Genomic DNA, 15,184 nt, shown 5'->3' on the forward strand with positions numbered 1-15,184 from the left:
ACTTAAAATCAAGTTTATAAGTCCAAAATAAATCTTATCTTGGAGCTAGCTTCATGTAGCATCAGAACTTTTACATGACATTAAAACAATTTTTTTCACGCAGAATCACTGTTGCAACGCGTAGATAATTAACGAGAGAACAATAACAAACAAAGGGAGAGAACACAGTGTAACTCAGACAAAATGTACCTCAAACGCTGAAGAGTGTCCACAGCCTCTGCATAGCACTGGTCCTTGATGGCTGACAGACTCTGGAGTGAGAAGAGTGGTATCAATAATGTTACATCAGTTATTAAGCAAATATAAAAATTAACCATTGTATGGCCAAATCAAATTTTAAGTTTTTTTATTTGATTGGTGTTTTAAACTGCGCTCAAGATTATTTCACTTATACCATGGAGGCCAGCACTATGGTGGGAGGGGAATGGGCAGAGTCTGGGGGAAACCCACAACCATCTTCAGGCTGCTGGCAAATGTTCCCAAGTGCGACTGGAGAGGAAGCCAGCATGAGTTGGACTAACAGCGAAAGCATTGGTGAGAGGCTGTGTTGTGTTGGCATGCTAACCACCTCAGCCAAAGAGGCACCAATTTTTTTGCAGATTGAATCTTTTTGCAATGTTGGAGGAGAGTATACAAATAAAACCAAAACTGACAATCCAATTTCTATATGGTGGCAAATGAGTACTGTCATAGCAATTGTTCCTGTTAAAGACATATTTATATGATCAAAAAGCCTGGAAAACAATGAGACAGAATAAAAAGATGGATTTTCAATTAAATTTTTATTACATATTTGGATTTTTAGTGTGGCTCACCTGTAAACCACAAAATAAAATTAGAGTGGCTTAAAAAAAATGGTTAAATCAAGTCACTTTTGTGTTTCACAAAAATTTATGTAAAGAAGTAATTTTCATTATTTTGGTTATGAAAACTGCTGAGAACTTTCAGGAAATTACCTCAAGCTGAAATCATAGAGAGTTCAGAAATACACAAACGAAAATGCTGAAATTGATGAAAACTTACATCAGCTTACATTTAGGCAGAACGTTGCCAATAAATGGAATATAAAATACTGTTATCTAGCGGCCATGACAACAACAAAAATACCAGACTCATAAGTGGTGTCAAATCATAAATGGATGAATACTCAGACAGCTTACCCGACATTTTTCAGCGAATATCACCTCGTCCAGCAACCAAAACTTTCTGCAAAGGTAATAAAACCCCAACAATTAATATATAATAACTAACTCCTCTGTTTCATGCATATTTTCACATCAGTGGTCAGGAATATTCAGAAATGACGTCCCCAGAGGAACATACCGAGACAAGTTTTGTGCTGGCAGCGATCAACGTCGACATCACGACATGAACATACTGGGACAAGTTTTGTGCTGACAGCGATCAACGTTGACGTCTCAACATGAACATACTGGGACAAGTTTTGTGTTGACAGAGATCAACGTTGACGTCTCAACATGAACATACTGGGACAAGTTTTGTGCTGACAGCGATCAACGTTGACATCAAGACATGAACATACTGGGACAAGTTTTGTGCTGACAGCGACCAACATTGACATCATGACATGAACATACTGGGACAAGTTTTGTGCTGACAGCGATCAACATTGACATCAAGACATGAACATACTGGGACAAGTTTTGTGTTGACAGCGACCAACATTGACGTCAAGACATGAACATACTGGGACAAGTTTTGTGCTGACAGCGACCAACGTTGACGTCATGACATGAACATACTGGGACAAGTTTTGTGTTGACAGCGATCAACGTTGACATCATGACATGAACATACTGGGACAAGTTTTGTGCTGACAGCGATCAACGTTGACGTCATGACATGAACATACTGGGACAAGTTTTGTGCTGACAGCGATCAACGTTGACGTCATGACATGAACATACTGGGACAAGTTTTGTGCTGACAGCGATCAACGTTGACGTCATGACATGAACATACTGGGACAAGTTTTGTGCTGACAGCGATCAACGTTGACGTCATGACATGAACATACTGGGACAAGTTTTGTGCTGACAGCGATCAACGTTGACGTCATGACATGAACATACTGGGACAAGTTTTGTGCTGACAGCGATCAACGTTGACGTCAAGACATGAACATACTGGGACAAGTTTTGTGCTGACAGCGATCAACGTTGACGTCAAGACATGAACATACTGGGACAAGTTTTGTGCTGACAGCGATCAACGTTGACGTCATGACATGAACATACTGGGACAAGTTTTGTGCTGACAGCGATCAACGTTGACGTCATGACATGAACATACTGGGACAAGTTTTGTGCTGACAGCGATCAACGTTGACATCATGACATGAACATACTGGGACAAGTTTTGTGCTGACAGCGATCAACGTTGACGTCAAGACATGAACATACTGGGACAAGTTTTGTGCTGACAGCGATCAACGTTGACGTCACGACATGAACATACTGGGACAAGTTTTGTGCTGACAGCGATCAACGTCGACGTCACGACATGAACATACTGGGACAAGTTTTGTGCTGACAGCGATCAACGTCGACATCAAGACATGAACATACTGGGACAAGTTTTGTGTTGACAGCGATCAACGTCGACATCATGACATGAACATACTGGGACAAGTTTTGTGTTGACAGCGATCAACATTGACATCAAGACATGAACATACTGGGACAAGTTTTGTGCTGACAGCGATCAACATTGACGTCATGAGATGAACATACTGGGACAAGTTTTGTGTTGACAGCGATCAACGTTGACATCATGACATGAACATACTGGGACAAGTTTTGTGCTGACAGCGATCAACGTTGACGTCATGACATGAACATACTGGGACAAGTTTTGTGCTGACAGCGATCAACATTGACATCAAGACATGAACATACTGGGACAAGTTTTGTGTTGACAGCGATCAACATTGACGTCAAGACATGAACATACTGGGACAAGTTTTGTGCTGACAGCGATCAACATTGACGTCATGAGATGAACATACTGGGACAAGTTTTTCACCCTTAATTTCGGCTCTTCCCCCAAACAAAGCGATCAATGTTGACGTCACGAGAGCTGGTCACTTAATTACTGGACTGACCACTTGGACCTTCAAAAAGCTGTGGTTTAAAGGCACTTTTATTCATGAATGAGAAAGCTGAGAAGTCTGTTTGTACTTCAACGGTTTCCTATGCCCTATATATACCCCCACCATAGCACGCATGTCACTACAACAGTACGTGACACGTACTAAACCATACCGTACCAGGCATGTCACTACCACAGTACCTGCCACACACTAAACCCCCACCATACCACACGTCACTACCACAGTACGTGCCACTCACTAAATACCCACCGTACCAGGCATGTCACTACCACAGTGCGTGCCACACACTAAACCCCCACCGTACCAGGCATGTCACTACCACAATACGTGCCACACACTAAACCCCCACCATACCAGGCATGTCACTACCACAATGCGTGCCACACACTAAACCCCCACCATACCAGGCATGTCACTACCACAATGCGTGCCACACACTAAACCCCCACCATACCAGGCATGTCACTACCACAGTGCGTGCCACACACTAAACCCCCACCGTACCAGGCATGTCACTACCACAATACGTGCCACACACTAAACCCCCACCGTACCAGGCATGTCACTACCACAGTGCGTGCCACACACTAAACCCCCACCGTACCAGGCATGTCACTACCACAGTGCGTGCCACACACTAAACCCCCACCATACCAGGCATGTCACTACCACAATGCGTGCCACACACTAAACCCCCACCGTACCACGCATGTCACTACCACAGAGCGTGCCACACACTAAACCCCCACCGTACCACGCATGTCACTACCACAGAGCGTGCCACACACTAAACCCCCACCGTACCAGGCATGTCACTACCACAGTGCGTGCCACACACTAAACCCCCACCGTACCAGGCATGTCACTACCACAGTGCGTGCCACACACTAAACCCCCACCATACCAGGCATGTCACTACCACAGTGCATGCCACACACTACACCCCCACCGTACCAGGCATGTCCCTACCACAGTCCGTGCCACACACTAAACCCCCACTGTACCACGCATGTCACTACCACAGTGCATGCCACACACTAAACCCCCACCGTACCAGGCATGTCACTACCACAGTGCGTGCCACACACTAAACCCCCACCGTACCAGGCATGTCACTACCACAGTGCGTGCCACACACTAAACCCCCACCGTACCACACATGTCACTACCACAGTGCGTGCCACACACTAAACCCCCACCGTACCAGGCATGTCACTACCACAGTGCGTGCCACACACTAAACCCCCACCGTACCACGCATGTCACTACCACAGTGCGTGCCACACACTAAACCCCCACCGTACCAGGCATGTCACTACCACAGTGCGTGCCACACACAAACCCCCACCATACCAGGCATGTCACTACCACAATGCCTGCCACACACTAAACCTCCACCGTACCAGGCATGTCACTACCACAGTGCGTGCCACACACTAAACCCCTACCGTACCAGGCATGTCACTACCACAGTGCGTGCCACACACTTAACCCCCACCGTACCAGGCATGTCACTACCACAGTGTGTGCCACACACTAAACCCCTACTGCACCAGGCATGTCACTACCACAGAACATGACACATACTAAACCCCACTGTACAAGCTATGTCCCTACCACAGTAGATGACAAACCTCTTGGGTAACAGCCCCAGCCCGTGCAGAGCCCACTGGATTGCTACTCCATCAGACTGGTCAAGAGTTATCTGTCTTTTGTAAGACTGAAACATCTCCGATGTGGCTAAAGTGGGTGTGGTGGACTAGCTTTGAGTGGTTATGCTATGAGTTCAAAATCTGAATTGAATGCTATGTACAACAATGCCCAGATGCGAATTCTAGCTGAGAGTCAAAACTTACTGGTCGATTCCTAGGTAGGCCATGAGCGCCATGTCTCCTTGACGATTCAGTCTCTGCACCCGCTCCCAGTATTTCTCGTCTTCCTTGTCGTTAAACAAGGCATAGAGGTCGAACAAAGGGGGATAAACCTTGGGCAGTAGAATCGGGTGTAACAAACCACCAGGGGTTATCACCTCCCTGAAAGCACAACATTTTTACCAGCAACGTCCAATTAACAAAAATCACAATCAGACACAAGGAATCATGGGATACACTTTTGCGGAATAATCCGCTCAAATCTATGTGAAATACGGTAGGCTAAGTATCATGAAAATAACAAAGTTATAAATATTTGAATTTTTTACCTGAGAAACTACACTGTGGTGCATACGAATAGCACAGGCTGCCTGTAAATTTCATATTAATTGTTTCAGGATATGGCAGAATTAATGCCAATGGGAGTCTTCAGCCACAACAGTTCACCCAGTCATTGGATATTGAGAGCAGTGTTACTAAGTTACAAGAGGCAACATTTCTCCAAAGTTAACATCTGATATCACAATGAACCATTGATGTGGATAAAACATATGTACAGATAAACAAAATTAGAAAAATATTTAAAATTTGTACCGTACTCATATATAAAGCTCTATCTGACATTGACAAATCTCATCAAAAGTAAACACATAACGGCAAGTATCGAGACTTCACAAAGGGAAGGAACTTATTCAAGGGGGCATAACTCACCCTGCCTCTTCTTCTGTATCTTCTTCTTGCTCCAATCTCTCTTTAGCTTCCTCTGTAGATTTGGGGATGTCTTTGGTGGTATGATCTTCGGGGAAAATCTGTTTTGGACCATAATTTGATGGCAGATCAGGGAATAATATCCTGAAAACAGATATCAAAATAAGTTCCAGGTTTTCCATTTTATCTTTCTGATTTGGGTAAGGATGTAATCCTTTAAAACATGTTAATAGAAAAGAACACATTTATACAAACTATACCTTAAATGAAAAAGCTGTACACACTGTGTGGAAGTTTTCGTAGGAGAGAAAATAGGTTTTAAACATTTTCTACAAAATCCACCCATTCAAGGCACACTAATAGCCACGCCATGTTTTAGGCTTGTCCAATTAAACACCTCCTCTCCTCCTCTTGAATATTCATTGTGACATCAAGGTGCTTAAGGTTTCACTCTTACCATATGATTAACATGCTTTTTCAGTCTCAGTAAAATACGTGTGTATATTGTGCTAATCGTGGATTTTCAGGTCTGTGAAAGCCTCTAAAAAGGAAGAGTTTGGGATGTGCTAGAGGGCCACTTCATGTCTACATGTGTGGCTGTTGTCTCCTAGACTGTGTCTGGAATGCCATGCCCTGAAGAGCTACTGGGCAAAGCTAAGCATGATGACGTATATAATCAGTTCAAATGGCAGCGTAAAGGTGACTTCTACACCTTCAATGTTAAACTATTAAATACTCAAATAACAAGCCCTGCTGACAGAAAATTTAAATATTTCATTTAACTTTAGGTATATTTCTTTCATTATAAGCTATAGGTAGTATAAATGTGTTCTTTTCTTTTAAAATCAAAGTCAGATGAGTCTAATTGTTGATTTTTGTGACATTAATTTGTATTTACTACCTTCATAATTTATTTATTACATTCAGGATTTGTTTATTACATTCAGGATGTATTTATTCCCCCATTCAGGATTTGTTTATTACATTCGGGATTAATGTATTACATTCCCGATTAATTCATTACATTCAGGATTTGTGTATTACATTCAGGATTTGTTTATTACATTCAGGATTTCTTTACATTCGGGATTTGTTTAATAAATTCAGGATTTGTTTATTACATTCAGGATTTGTTTCTTACATTCAAGATTTACTTACTACATTCAGCATTTGTTCATTACATTCAGGATGTATTTATTACACTCAGGATTTGTTTACGGCATTCAGGATTTGTTCGTTACATTCAGGATGTACTTATTACACTCAGGATTTGTTCATTACATTCAGGATTTATGATGTAGAAAGTACAAGTACGCGTCATCTGCTGTATTTAACTGAAAGTTTAGCTTTTCTCAAGTGATACATTTACTTGATTTTGACTGATGCATTCACCTTATAAGAATTTTTGTGTGAAGTGTCATTAATTTGTGAAGTGTCATTAATTTGTGTGAAGTGTGAAGTGTGAACTTGTTATCAGAAATACTGAAGTGTTGGCATCCATAGTATCACTTTCATGAATTCATGTGGCTGGGAAGGTGCATTTGTACATACCAATGTTTAGGTGAAATATAGCATATTCTGTCAGATCGGATTAACAATGGAAAGATCAGGGCTTGAACCAGGAGAATTCTCCTGACATAATTCGTAATTCTTACAAGAATGGCCAAACACATGGTGGCTAGATTGAAGCACACAATGCGTAAAGTTAAGGGTAGTCGCAAGCAATGAGAGTGAGGCCTCGAGAATGTTGCTCTGGCAACCATGCAAATAAATTACTCCACTGGCTTGCTTTCCTTAAATGTTCCATACTGACACACAGAAGCCAAACTATGAGCATACCTAAATTCGCATTTAAGTTTTACTACGATACTAACAAATATCAATTAAAAACATATGACAACTTGTGTTAATTCATCCGTCAAAGATTTCTAAAGAGGCTGTGGAGTGGTGGGCACTGACCTCAAGATATCATAAATCCTGTGGACATAGGACCTAATCTCATCCACAGCATGGTGTAACAGTCTGGGATGAGCTCCTACGCCAATGTATGCCAGGCGGAATACATCCACTAGAGCCTCAATCAACTTGCCCAGAGGGTGGAAAGGGGTGTCAAAGGCCTGCAAGACAAGGTCATTCTTACATCCAAACTTTTGAATAATACCAGTTTCATCATGCTTAGTTTTGATTATGAAAGTTAATGAAATGTTTTAAGTTTTAATACGCAAGCAGAATCTGTATATGATTGGAGATCGTGTACAGTGTATTTCAACAGATACATGTACTTCTCTAGTTTATTTGAATCAGATTTAAATGAAAATTCTTCTGTGAAAGGAAATTATATATTTCCCTGACCTTTTGAAGGTAGTCTCTGATTTGCTGGTAGTATTCTGTGGTAAGCTTCCCTATGCTGTGAGGGGGAATCTTCTCCAACTCTTCCAGGCTGCCCAGTTTGTAACGATAACGGGGTCTGAAACATACAGATTGTAACAGTTATAAATGCAGGACAACAGATACGATGGAGCATCTTGGACGGTAACTAAAATATGGCAGGCTATTCAACAAGTCCTTCTGTCTCACAGCTGGAAGGTCTAATGTTTGGTCAAATTCACTTGAGGGGCAGATGGACAGCAAGACATGGAATTTGTGCAGGGTTTTGCAGCCACTGAAAACTTATTCTGTGATTCTGCCTAAGGACACTGATAATTATTTTTCTACTATGCAAAGATAATTATAATTGACTTTCATGGAAAAAAAGGATCACATGAGTAATTACAAAAATTCTGTTTGAACTTAATATACTTAACATAAGTGTCAGTCGATCCTTACTAATACTGTGGAAAACGAAGAATAACCACAGAAATTTCACTCTAAAATTTAGCCATGTCAATTGGAATACTTGATACATGTTAACACAGTCATTTTACCCAATAAGTTGAGCTGTCAAGTGAACACACCAGTTTGAACGGCAACATGTTTGGCAGACATGGATAACACTGGTTTGTCAATCGGTCAATTGTCTGGCTAGAGTTTGACTCACTGGTTAACTCCCTCTTTAAGAGCTCTTTTGCCTGAGGAGACCATCACTGCGACAACCTCCCATGCCTTGTTTGTGTCTGGCTTGCCAATCCCGTTGTAGCCTAGCAACGATCGACAGTGGGAAAAAATGTCTTCCCATTTCTCCCGAGCCTGGACACACAGCTTTCCATAGTGACTGGAAAATTAGAAATCAAGAAAACAATGTTTGAATGTCTATCTATCATTTTGTGGAGAGCCTTAACTTATTAAACTAAATATATGTACTTAAATCATATTATGCCCAAAATTAGACCCAAATTCAATTTTTTAGCAGTATTATTGGTATCAATGTTTGTCAAATATCATGTATTTTTGATGATCTATTAAAATCATCATATATTTCTATTTTAAAAATACACAATTACTTTCAACAAGCCATGTGTACCAAAGCCTAAAATGACTGCTGTCAAATGAGTTAGACACAAATGAAATAATTAAATCAATATATCATTTTTTCGTAGTTGTAAATACTGGTACTTCCAATTATTTGACCTAAAATGTCATCCACGACTTCAGTTTAAAATACTAATTTTTCCTAATTCAGAGACCCCTATTATTGTTTTGAGGCTTTTTAGAAGGTATAAATAAGATGTTTCAAACACAAAAAGCACAATATTTTGTCACCTTTACTTGCCCTTAAAATGCTGTCAATTTTCAGTTTTTCAAGCAAGAAAAGGCTTCATTGTCTGGCAGTTACCTGGACTTGATGCCCAAGTCATAGCGATAACTCTTCCTCTCTGGAGGTGACTGAGAGTTCTTATTGAAAGTCCCGTTCACCTTCAATCCTTCGTTCCATGAGCCACTGAAGTAGCCTTCGATACTGTCCCCATTGGGCATAGTTAATATACCCTGTAAACCAAAGAAAAAAATAAATCATTCAAACTCAAATTTTGGCTGGACTATGAACATGGTGAGATAATTCCTTCTTCAGCATCCATTAATTTTTGATATCAAAGACTTGAAACTATTCACTATAGAATTGTTTGCAAAGGTGTTAACAGGCACATGCTAGAAATTTACCAAATTTCCCTTCTGTATATTAAACCTCAAAATCACAGCTCACCACTAGCACAACACAAACTCACCACTAGCAAGTCTCTAGCTCACCCATACCAAGTCACTAGCTCATCACTAGCATGCCGCTAGCTCACCACTATCTCGTCACTAGGTCACCACTAGCAAACCACTAGCTCAACACCAGCACACCACTAGCTTGCCCTAACCCATTAGCTCACCATTAGCATGCCACTAGCTTGCCACAAGCATGGCACTAGCTCACCACCAGCTCTCAACTAGCACACCACTAGCTCACCACTAGCATGCCACTAACATGTCACAAGCACACCACTAGCTCTCCACTAGCTCTCCACTAGCACACCACTAGCTCTCCACTAGCATGCCACTAGCACATCACTAGCTTGCCCCTACCCATTATCTCACCACTAGCATGCCACTAGCTTGCCCTAACCCATTAGCTCACCACTAGCATGCCACTAGCTCACCACAAGCATGGCACTAGCTCACTAACCACCTTTACCTGTGATCACTTGCTGATCCCACAATGCAATCTTTAATAAAGCTCAAGTAAACATTTACCTGCAGCAGGATGTAACAAACAGAGAATACGGACTGTGATAAATTTGTCAGAAACTGATCCATTCAAATCCTAGCATCCCAAAATAGGTAGTTAAAAAGTTGTTGTACATACGAAGAGGTTTAGGCAGCTATGGTTGGCTGAGCTATATTATATACATTTAGAGCTTAAGTTCTGATATCTTCGCTGCTGTTTCTTTTATCCTTACCTTTCCTGCCAGCTGAGTTATGCCGGAGAATTCTCCCTCGTAACAACTGTTGTCATCTGTTAGCATTATCCCAAATCCCTGAAAACAGCAAATAGTAAACGATTCCAAAGCTAGGAAAACAGCAAACACTAAAACATTCACAGACAAATCTGCATCTGTCCAAAGCTTGGAAAACAGCACTGGTTTGATTTATACATGTAACTACTTCATTCTTCTAATGTTTGTTGACATCTGACCTGCTGTTTTTAGCCAACATGCATGTAAATGTAACAGGAATACACAGTTTCTATTTTCTCACATAGTTAGTCCATCTAATGAACAACATATATTTATCTTTACTTTCCCCCCTCAAAAAAAACAAAAAAACAAAAAAAAAAAACAAACAAACAAACACAGACAGAGATGCATTAATTTTTTTGCTTTCAATTTCCCCTCTAAAAATTAGACGAAGGAGAGTATTGGTTAGGCTAGGGGAAAAATAACTGGCAAACTTTTCTAAAGGCCTTTACCATAAAATGTGTTTGTGAACGACAAACAGTAAAACAGCCTCTGATTTCTATAGCTCTTGTAAATAGGCATATTATTAGTGTTCTTAACATGTGTAAAATTGTGTACAAATTTAATCCGTCACCTTTGCCCAACTTTCACAATGTGTGACATTTTAATGTCTGAGGAATCTTACATGTAGGCATGCATATACACAATCTGAGTGAAAGAATAGGAAAGTGGGAAACTTTGAACAAACGTTCATGCTGAATTAAGCCAGCATGACCTGAACTTGAACTCGCATCCACCGCAATGGTGTGAGGCTTCAGGGTCATTCTGCGCTGGCAGGCTAATCACCGAATCCACGAAGACCCATGACTGGCATGAAACTAACTCCACAAATCTATACATGACATATATAAAATATCCTTGAGGTAGATGGCTGGAGGGTGGGGGTAATTCCCAAAACAGAACGTGGCGGTAGCAGTGGATGATCCCTCTTTGGGGGCCTGCCCAATAATGCTGTCCTTTATACCCAATCCACAAAACCCTCTCACAACACCAACCAATAAACAAATATGCACTTTTGTTCCAAGCATAAGGAAGCCTTACCACCATTTTGTTTTGTAAGAAGTTTCCCTCAAAGTACATCCCATCCAGCGTAACAACAACTCCGGGTCCGTGACGAAAATCTTCCTGCCACACACCCATGAACTTCTCTCCTAGCCAATGGAAACACAGATGATCATTTAGTCAAATGAAAGCCTGAATGATGCACCCCTATTAGAAAAAAAATCTCGTTTTTGGATGAACACCAAGGTTCTAATAATGTGTAACTGATGCTGTATATTATTTGTACAATTATGGTGAAATAAAAAAAAAAATACTGTGTTCACTGTAAATGTGTATCTATTTCCTCACAAGCTATGTGTTAGACATCATGAAATTGAACCTCATCGGTCTATACAACAGAGTACCAGAGTATGAAGTTGGAGAAGGGAGATTATGACATCTATTTCCTCACACGCTATGTGTAAGACATATCAATTTGAACCTCATCGATCTATACAACAGAGTACCAGAGTATGAAGTTGGAGAAGGGAGATTATGACATCTATTTCCTCACAAGCTATGTGTAAGACATATCAATTTGAACCTCATCGGTCTGCACAACAGAGTACCAGAGTATGAGGTCAGAGAAGGGAGATTATGACATCTATTTCCTCACAAGCTATGTGTAAGACATATCAATTTGAACCTCATCGGTCTATACAACAGAGTACCAGAGTATGAAGTTGGAGAAGTGAGATTATGACATCTATTTCCTCACAAGCTATGTGTAAGACATATCAATTTGAACCTCATCGGTCTATACAACAGAGTACCAGAGTATGAAGTTGGAGAAGGGAGATTATGACATCTATTTCCTCACAAGCTATGTATAAGACATATCAATTTGAACCTCATCGGTCTATACAACAGAGTACCAGAGTATGAGGTTGGAGAAGGGAGATTATGGCATCTATTTACTCACAAGCTATGTGTAAGACATATCAATTTGAACCTCATCAGTCTATACAAAAGAGTACCAGAGTATGAAGTTGGAGAAGGGAGATTATGACATCTATTTCCTCACAAGCTATGTATAAGACATATCAATTTGAACCTCATCAGTCTATACAACAGAGTACCAGAGTATGAAGTTGGAGAGGGGAGATTATGACATCTATTTCCTCACAAGCTATGTGTTAGACATATCAATTTGAACCTCATCAGTCTATACAACAGAGTACCAGAGTATGAAGTTGGAGAAGGGAGATTATGACATCTATTTCCTCACAAGCTATGTGTAAGACATATCAATTTGAACCGCATCGGCCTGCACAACAGAGTACCAGAGTATGAGGTTGGAGAGGGGAGATTATGACATCTATTTCCTCACAAGCTATGTGTAAGACATATCAATTTGAACCTCATCGGTCTATACAACAGAGTACCAGAGTATGAGGTTGGAGAAGGGAGATTATGACATCTATTTCCTCACAACCTATGTGTAAGACATACCAATTTGAACCTCATTGGTCTATACAACAGAGTACCAGAGTATGAAGTTGGAGAAGGGAGATTATGACATCTATTTCCTCACAAGCTATGTGTAAGACATATCAATTTGAACCTCATTGGTCTATACAACAGAGTACCAGAGTATGAAGTTGGAGAAGGGAGATTATGACATCTATTTCCTCACAAGCTATGTGTAAGACATACCAATTTGAACCTCATCGGTCTATACAACAGAGTACCAGAGTATGAAGTTGGAGAGGGGAGATTATGACATCTATTTACTCACAAGCTATGTGTAAGACATATCAATTTGAACCTCATCGGTCTATACAACAGAGTACCAGAGTATGAAGTTGGAGAAGGGAGATTATGACATCTATTTCCTCACAAGCTATGTATAAGACATATCAATTTGAACCTTATCGGTCTATACAACAGAGTACCAGAGTATGAAGTTGGTGAAGTGAGATTATGACATCTATTTCCTCACAAGCTATGTGTAAGACATACCAATTTGAACCTCATTGGTCTATACAACAGAGTACCAGAGTATGAAGTTGGAGAAGGGAGATTATGACATCGATTTCCTCACAAGCTATGTGTTAGACATATCAATTTGAACCTCATCGGTCTATACAACAGAGTACCAGAGTATGAAGTTGGAGAAGGGAGATTATGACATCTATTTCCTCACAAGCTATGTGTAAGACATATCAATTTGAACCTCATCAGTCTATACAACAGAGTACCAGAGTGTGAAGTTGGAGAAGGGAGATTATGACATCTATTTCCTCACAAGTTATGTGTAAGACATATCAATTTGAACCTCATCGGTCTATACAACAGAGTACCAGAGTATGAAGTTGGAGAAGGGAGATTATGATATCTATTTCCTCACAAGCTATGTGTAAGACATATCAATTTGAACCTCATCGGTCTATACAACAGAGTACCAGAGTGTGAAGTTGGAGAAGGGAGATTATGACATCTATTTCCTCACAAGCTATGTGTAAGACATATCAATTTGAACATCATCGATCTATACAACAGAGTACCAGAGTATGAAGTTGGAGAAGGGAGATTATGACATCGATTTCCTCACAAGCTATGTGTTAGACATATCAATTTGAACCTGATCAGTCTATACAACAGAGTACCAGAGTATGAGGTTGGAGAGGGGAGATTATGACATCTATTTCCTCACAAGCTATGTGTTAGACATATCAATTTGAACCTGATCAGTCTATACAACAGAGTACCAGAGTATGAAGTTGGAGAAGGGAGATTATGACATGTATTTCCTCACAAGCTATGTGTAAGACATATCAATTTGAACCTCATCGGTCTATACAACAGAGTACCAGAGTATGAAGTTGGAGAAGTGAGATTATGACATCGATTTCCTCACAAGCTATGTGTAAGACATACCAATTTGAACCTCATCAGTCTATACAGCAGAGTACCAGAGTATGAAGTTGGAGAGGGGAGATTATGACATCTATTTCCTCACAAGCTATGTGTAAGACATACCAATTTGAACCTCATCGATCTATACAACAGAGTACCAGAGTATGAAGTTGGAGAAGTGAGATTATGACATCTATTTCCTCACAAGCTATGTGTAAGACATATCAATTTGAACCTCATCGGTCTATACAACAGAGTACCAGAGTATGAAGTTGGAGAAGGGAGATTATGACATCCATTTCCTCACAAGCTATGTGTAAGACATACCAATTTGAACCTCATCGATCTATACAACAGAGTACCAGAGTATGAAGTTGGAGAAGTGAGATTATGACATCTATTTCCTCACAAGCTATGTGTAAGACATATCAATTTGAACCTCATCGGTCTATACAACAGAGTACCAGAGTATGAAGTTGGAGAAGGGAGATTATGACATCTATTTCCTCACAAGCTATGTGTAAGACATATCAATTTGAACCTCATCGGTCTATACAACAGAGTACCAGAGTGTGAAGTTGGAGAAGGGAGATTATGACATCTATTTCCTCACAAGCTATGTGTAAGACATATCAATT

General features: G+C 40.4%; 1 protein-coding gene across 1 annotated transcript in view; it reads right to left on the reverse strand.

Moving 5' to 3' along the window:
• The window catches only part of LOC135464604 (alsin-like), a 72,692-nt gene that overhangs the window by 4,210 nt on the left and 53,298 nt on the right, over positions 1 to 15,184 (reverse strand). The window contains 10 exon segments of the mRNA XM_064742048.1: positions 190 to 251; positions 1,161 to 1,206; positions 4,990 to 5,166; positions 5,716 to 5,856; positions 7,672 to 7,829; positions 8,065 to 8,179; positions 8,750 to 8,923; positions 9,485 to 9,636; positions 10,590 to 10,667; positions 11,688 to 11,797. Coding sequence (XP_064598118.1) covers positions 190 to 251; positions 1,161 to 1,206; positions 4,990 to 5,166; positions 5,716 to 5,856; positions 7,672 to 7,829; positions 8,065 to 8,179; positions 8,750 to 8,923; positions 9,485 to 9,636; positions 10,590 to 10,667; positions 11,688 to 11,797 — 1,213 coding nt within the window.

This window comes from Liolophura sinensis, chromosome 4, assembly GCF_032854445.1.
Source record: "Liolophura sinensis isolate JHLJ2023 chromosome 4, CUHK_Ljap_v2, whole genome shotgun sequence".
Lineage (NCBI taxonomy): Eukaryota > Metazoa > Mollusca > Polyplacophora > Chitonida > Chitonidae > Liolophura > Liolophura sinensis.